Source organism: Budorcas taxicolor, chromosome 8 (genome assembly GCF_023091745.1).
Source record: "Budorcas taxicolor isolate Tak-1 chromosome 8, Takin1.1, whole genome shotgun sequence".
Taxonomy (NCBI): domain Eukaryota; kingdom Metazoa; phylum Chordata; class Mammalia; order Artiodactyla; family Bovidae; genus Budorcas; species Budorcas taxicolor.
Window position 1 is genome coordinate 26,245,795 of NC_068917.1, and position 7,302 is coordinate 26,253,096.

The window sequence follows — 7,302 nt, forward strand, 5'->3', positions numbered from 1 at the left end:
TAATTCCTCAGCTCTTAGACTCTCTTGCAAGCTTGATAATAAAGAGAAGGATTTCATGATTTCTTGCTCTGACAACTTCCCAGGTATTGCAGCTCTGTTCTTTCTTTTCCAGAGAGAAACTGTTTCCTTGGAAGTGCTTTTTCACAACCATTCTGGAATTTTCACAGTTCAGGGGAATTCTTCTGTCTCCAGCTTCAAGCAGCCCTCCAGGACTTGTCCATGCTGATGAAACCCAGTGAAGAATTCCTCCATGCTGGTCTCATTCCAACCAACCTCTTCTGCTGAACAGTTTGAAGACTTGCTGAAGCTTCTGATGGAACATAGCAGTGACCCTTTTGGACCTTGCTGCCATCTGTAGGAAACAACAGAAGACCATTGGAACCAGCTGAATGTCCATCTTTAGGGACTAATCAAATAATGTAGGACCCATCCATTCAGTAGGAAACAATACAGCTATTTAAAAAGATAAAGAAGTTCTCTATAAATGACTAAGATCTCCAGGTTAAAAAAGATAGGTGCAGAACAGTGAGTATAGTATGTTATCTTCATATTTTCATCAGTTAGCTTATACATAAAGAAACTGGAAGGATGTATAAGACAGTAATAACTTCAAACTGTGGAAAATGTTGGAAGCAGTTGTCAAAGTATACATTTATTCATATATCCAAATTTAAATTGACTAGTAATTTTTAAAATATAAGTTAATCAACTATATTTGAATTTTTTAAATGTAAGTTTTTAAAATAACCATTAAGGGAAAGATCAGTAGTGGGATAAATATACACTCAAAGTGTTGACTTAAAAAAAGTACTTAAAAAGAGTTGTGAGTTAAGTTTTATTGGGGGCAAAATGAGGACTGTTGCCCTGGAGATAGCATTTCACATTCTCTGGGAAGCTGCTCCAAAGAGGTAGAGGGGAGGTTGGTATATATGTGATTTTGGTGCAGAGAGGGGTATATGCAATCAAGCATGTTTTTTTTGCAGAAGGTTTTGCTAGTCACGAGGGAGCAGATATCACCATGAAGGAATTTAGTGCTTTTCTAGATATGAGGAGATGCAAGAATTGTGCTCCTAAAATCAGCTCCTGAAAATATCTATCTGAAGACCTGTTCTGCCAGTTTTTTCCAGAGCACAAGAGTGCCTCCTTTCTGATCTCCACTCTGAACACCCATCAGGTGGTGTTGAAGGTCAGCAGCTACAACAGCAGGAGAGATTTATTCAATCCTTGCAGAGGTAGACGGCAAGTGCCAATGAAAAGTGCCAATATGTAGTTTTTCAAAACATCTCTGGTGACAATATTTTGCAAAAAACTTTGTATGTCTTCAAGCAGCATTCTAACATTAGGATTTATCCCAAAATGGGAAGTTTTGTGCTCGGAGTCTGTAACGTTGGAGAACAAGGAAGTATATATTCAGGAACAAATGACAATTGTCTATCCATTTAAAAACTTGTGAGTGGAAAACAAAAGCACGAAAAATTTACTGATGGAATTCTGCTGCATGGCAAAAATTCAGCCTATATTATTTACATAGCATGGTCATAATTTGGTATTTTAAGAGAGGCAAATAACCTGTTTTAAATGATTAAAATTTGAAAATATGTACCCAGAGTTATAATTAAACTGTCTATTAAATTGTGTGGGATAGGATTTTCTTTTTTTTTTTTTTGGTTGAGGAGTTTGAGGGATCTTGGTTCTGCAGCCAGGGTTTGAACCCTGGCCACAGCAGTGAAAGTGCCGAGTCCTAACCACTGACCTGCCAGAACATTCCCAGTGTGGGATAAGAATTAACAAAGTTCCTTTTTTATAGAGGAAAACTAAAAGCATCTTTCCCCTAAGAAAGCCTTCTGCCAGGTTTCAGCTTCCAGAAAAGCTGCATTTCATTGTTATCCAAAAGGCAGAAGCCAAGAAATGTAAATCTCGAAGTATTCATTTAGAGGAACAGCTCAGCTGCAGTGAAAGAGTTATATTAAAAATAACATCCTCGCACCCATTCCTATTTAATACCACATACAAAGTACCCCGAAGACACCCCGCTGGCCCAGCCAGCACAGCTCTGCCCGACCCAAACCCCGCCTGCTCGAGGCACGGCCCACATCCTCCCATCCCCCACAAGCCCGCCTACTGGCGAGGTCGGGCGGCTGCGCAGCCGCAGTAGCTGCCACGGCCGCTCCTAGCCCGGGGGATCCTGGGACGAGGCCTTTCCGGAAGGACCGGCTCGGCGTTGGGAGCTCGGCCCGTGTTCCAGGCCCAGGCTCGTGTTCCAGGTCCTTGCTCCAGGACGGGCCGGTAGCCGCGGCGACGCTCAAAGGGCGGCGGAGGGCGCGGCGGGCCGCTCTCTGAGGTGCCGGCCCTCGCCGTCGAGCGAGACGCCGGGCCGCAGGACGTGGCGGCACCTCCCCCTTAGCCCGGAGCAGAACTGCGGGAAGAGCAGCGCAGGCCGGACCAGGTGAACCGGGTCACTTAACTGCCTCAGGTGATGAATCATCTACATAGTAGTCAGATTTGAGGTCCACAGCCCTCTGTGGGCCAGCTGCAGAACAATTTTCAATGTGGGACTATTGTGTTCTGAGGCGTGCTGCAGTGACAGTTTGCCCTTGATAAGGAAAGCGAGTTCTCTTGCTCTTGGGACATCCTCGTTTCCTTTAAAGCTTTCCGGTCGTAACCTCTTTGTCCGGCATACATCTTTGTGCAAGAGGAAGGCGTTCACATGAAAGTGTCTCTTGGTAACGGTGAAATGGGCGTCTCCGCCCATTTACAGCCTTGCAAGGCAGGAACCACACGTTTTTTCACCAGCAATACTCACAGTTCGGTGGTATTGCAAGGTTTTGATCAACTTAGAATAGAAGGATTGCTTTGTGATGTGACTCTGGTGCCAGGTGATGGAGATGAAATCTTCCCTGTTCATAGAGCTATGATGGCGTCCGCTAGTGATTACTTCAAGGCTATGTTCACAGGTGGAATGAAAGAACAGGATTTAATGTGCATTAAGCTTCACGGAGTGAACAAAGTTGGTCTGAAGAAAATTATTGATTTTATTTATACTGCAAAGCTTTCTCTTAATATGGACAATCTTCAGGACACTCTTGAAGCTGCCAGCTTTTTGCAAATCTTGCCTGTTTTAGACTTCTGTAAAGTGTTTCTTATTTCAGGAGTCTCTTTAGATAACTGTGTTGAAGTTGGACGAATTGCTAACACCTACAATCTTATAGAAGTAGATAAATATGTCAATAATTTCATTCTGAAGAATTTTCCTGCCTTACTGAGTACTGGAGAGTTTCTAAAACTCCCTTTTGAACGGCTTGCCTTTGTGCTTTCTAGCAATAGCCTTAAGCACTGTACTGAACTTGAGCTCTTTAAGGCTGCCTGTCGCTGGCTAAGGTTGGAAGATCCTCGGATGGATTATGCTGCAAAATTAATGAAGAATATTCGATTTCCACTGATGACACCACAGGATCTCATCAATTATGTGCAGACAGTAGATTTTATGAGAACAGACAATACGTGTGTGAATTTGCTTTTGGAAGCTAGCAATTACCAAATGATGCCATATATGCAGCCAGTGATGCAGTCAGATAGAACCGCCATTCGATCTGATTCGACACACTTGGTTACATTAGGAGGAGTTTTGAGGCAGCAGCTGGTTGTCAGTAAAGAATTACGGATGTATGATGAGAGGGCTCAAGAGTGGAGATCTTTAGCCCCCATGGATGCTCCTCGTTATCAGCATGGCATTGCTGTCATTGGAAACTTTCTTTATGTAGTTGGTGGTCAAAGTAATTATGATACAAAAGGAAAAACTGCTGTTGATACAGTTTTCAGATTTGATCCTCGATATAATAAATGGATGCAGGTTGCATCATTAAATGAAAAGCGCACATTTTTCCACTTGAGCGCCCTCAAAGGACATTTGTATGCTGTTGGTGGGCGAAGTGCAGCTGGTGAGCTGGCCACTGTAGAATGTTACAATCCAAGAATGAATGAGTGGAGCTATGTTGCGAAAATGAGTGAACCCCACTATGGCCATGCTGGAACAGTGTATGGAGGCTTAATGTATATTTCAGGAGGAATTACTCATGACACTTTCCAAAATGAGCTCATGTGTTTTGACCCTGATACAGACAAATGGACACAGAAGGCTCCAATGACAACAGTCAGAGGTCTGCATTGCATGTGTACAGTTGGAGACAAGCTCTATGTCATTGGTGGCAATCACTTCAGAGGAACAAGTGATTATGATGATGTTCTAAGCTGTGAATACTATTCGCCAACTCTTGACCAGTGGACACCAATTGCTGCCATGTTAAGAGGTCAAAGTGATGTTGGAGTTGCTGTCTTTGAAAATAAAATCTATGTCGTAGGTGGATATTCTTGGAATAATCGTTGTATGGTAGAAATTGTCCAGAAATATGACCCAGAAAAGGATGAGTGGCATAAAGTTTTTGACCTTCCAGAGTCACTTGGTGGCATTCGAGCTTGTACTCTCACAGTTTTTCCACCTGAAGAAAATCCTGGGTCACCTTCCAGAGAATCACCTCTTTCAGCACCTTCAGATCATTCTTAGGACCAAGGTGTAAAACCTTTGCAGTGCATCAAGGATGATCCCATAATTCCCCTTCAGTTGTATCTTCTTACAATGATTGGTACAGTTATTAGATTAAAAAGGTAATGTTATTTGTATTGTTTGGCTTAGTATGTTTATCAAATGGTTAACAACTGTATTCTGCAAATGTATGTGTTCAACATAGCTATTTTAACAAATGTAAAAAGCAGAAAAATTGTTAGATATCTTTTTGTGGTGTTGTGTAAGGCAAAGTGTAGGTGATTGAATAAAATGTATAATTATGTTCATTATGCTTCAAAGTTGAAAGTTTTCATCTTTGACTACAAGACATCAAAGGAAGGATGCCTACTATAACCTAAAATAATAAACAAAAAAGGTCGCCAAGCCTTATTAGCTGCTTCCCTTTTTTCATGGTTTGTGACATAGCTGCTGACTCACCAAATTGTGTGGGTACATTCAGAATATGTGACAATTCTTCAGCAGACTGGAGGAATATTAACTCAAAAACTAGTATAACCCCAAGTCAGCGTTTCATATCTCTTTCTGGGGAGAGGAAGAGAGAAAATACATTACCACACACATACATATGTATATACATATATAATTTTTAAATTGATTGGCACTTCAGCTATAGTAAAATTGTAAATTTAAACTCTTCTACATAGCAGCTATTTCTATTCAAATGGGAATTCACTACTAGAGAATAAATGTCTATGTAGTCTTACTTCAGTGATGTAGATAAGGACTTGAACATTAAATTAATAACAACAACCAAATATGTCATTTGACTGAATCATTACTATAGATGAAACTTAACTTTTCCTGCTTGTATATTGTTTTCTGTAGAGTTGCCTTTATACAGATTATTTAACAGAGTTCAAGTCTCAGAGAATTGCTTTTGCTCAGTAAATTTAGGCTCTGCTACTTTCCACGTTTGTGTTCAGTAAAACTTAAGAAAAAGACAAAAGCATGCTCAACAAAGCTGTAGGTTTTTAAGTTCGGTCTCTCAACTTAGTCATTCTGACATAACTATTTGATTTGAGGTGGTTGCTGTGGTGCTGCTCCAGCTTTGTGTGATCCGTCTTGAGGCTGTGATCTGAGCAAGTGGAAGATGTACTTTTGGTATCACATCAGAAAATGTCCTTTTGGCTATGTCTGAAGGACAGGACCAACTTCAGATTCCCTAAGAAGCCAGCTATAGAAAGCCTAGGACACTGTTGCCTTGCAGGCAGTACTAAAGTATATCTTCAGCCTCTTCAATACCAGAGGTGTCCCTACCTGTTGAGAACCACAAGGGGAGACCTTAATGGGACCTTATCAGCAAATGGAATCATATGCGTCCTCTGAAGTGAGTGATTCTGAAGAATCTGAAGAGGTACTTCCCTGGAATAATTGCCTGCCTGAAGAAAAAATTTATATACATACATTTACATGTATATTAATGTTTATATCCCTGTACTTGGGAGATTGTCATAGTGTAAATCAGAAACAACCCTGTTATTGACAATCTCAGGAACCAAAACGAAAGGAATTGGCTTCAAGGGATCTGAGCCTCACTGCCCTTTTCATTTTAATGATTTCTGCACTGGCAGAAAATTTCATACTTCCTATTTTTTTAAATGACTCAATTTTTTATTACTAAATATAGCACACATGAGTACATTTAGAAAATAGAAAAAGTAGAAATTGTAATAACTTCATGCATCAAATAAGAAAGAACATCTCAGTTATTTCCTTAATTATTAATTAGGTTAAATATTTGCATTTTTTCAGTAGCTGTGTTCCTCTTTAACCAAATGTTAATATCCTTTGCTCTTGTAATACCTATTGGAGTTGCTTTCTTTTTCATATCAAGTTATAGCATCTTTATATAATAAATATAATTTAACTGGCATTTGCTTGCATTGACTTTTTTTCTCAGTCTGTTAGAAGTTTACAAGACAGGACTTTCAGTTAGTTTTTGAGATCAAATTTGTCCATCTTTTGCATTTTGACCTTTTGGGTATAAATTTGCCAAGTTTCCTTTATTTTTTATGTCATTTTTGATGCTAATTCTGACATGCTGAAATGGTACTGTTCTGCATAAGCTTTTCTCTTTTCCTTGTTGAGAAAAGGTTTCTGCCTTCTATTACATTTGACCCTGTTGTTTTGTAATTAAATACTATTTATCCAGGTAAGTTAACTGCTCCACATATACCCCCTACCTCCAGCCTCACACATCCCACCTCTCATCCTTTTACTTTATAATTTTCTGCAGTTTACAAGTCTCTTGATAATCATAAAACAACTCACTGGTGCTTTGCTAATTAAATATATTAAATCTGGCATTCCTTCCTTACAGATATGGAAATTTTAGGTGACTGAAATGATTGGGATGATACCTGTTTTAACAAGCTGATAGTTTTGGTTTTTTTTTTTTTTTTACAGAAAATTTAGACTGTAGAAAAACATTTAAAAGAGGACAAAAACTGTAAGCATATAAAACATTTTGTTAAATTTTAATTTCTTGTTTTAGTTTTTCTGATAGGGTCAAAGTTGACTTTTGTTAAGTCTTCTGATTATAAAAATAATTTGTCTGTTACGTAAGTTATTGTTTGGTCGCTAAGTTGTGTTCGATTCTTTGCGGCCCTATGGACTGTAGCCCACCAGGCTCCTCTACCCATGGGATTTCCCAGGCAAGAATACTGGGATGGATGGCCGTTTCCTTCTCCAGAGGATCTTCCTAATCCAGGGATCAAACC

The 7,302-nt window shown here is 39.7% G+C and overlaps 1 protein-coding gene across 1 annotated transcript; it reads left to right on the forward strand.

The window, feature by feature from the left end:
• Nucleotides 1-2,602: 2,602 nt before the first annotated feature.
• KLHL9 (kelch like family member 9) lies at nt 2,603-4,732 on the forward strand. The gene has a single exon (XM_052645156.1). It carries the CDS (start codon nt 2,708-2,710, stop codon nt 4,559-4,561), a length of 1,854 nt encoding a protein of 617 aa, XP_052501116.1. The 5' UTR covers nt 2,603-2,707; the 3' UTR covers nt 4,562-4,732.
• The last annotated feature ends 2,570 nt before the right edge of the window (nt 4,733-7,302 follow it).

Excerpts from the sequence above, each read along its gene's own strand:
- KLHL9 (XM_052645156.1), top strand. The coding sequence starts at position 2,708 with ATGAAAGTGTCTCTTGGTAACGGTGAAATGGGCGTCTCCGCCCATTTA.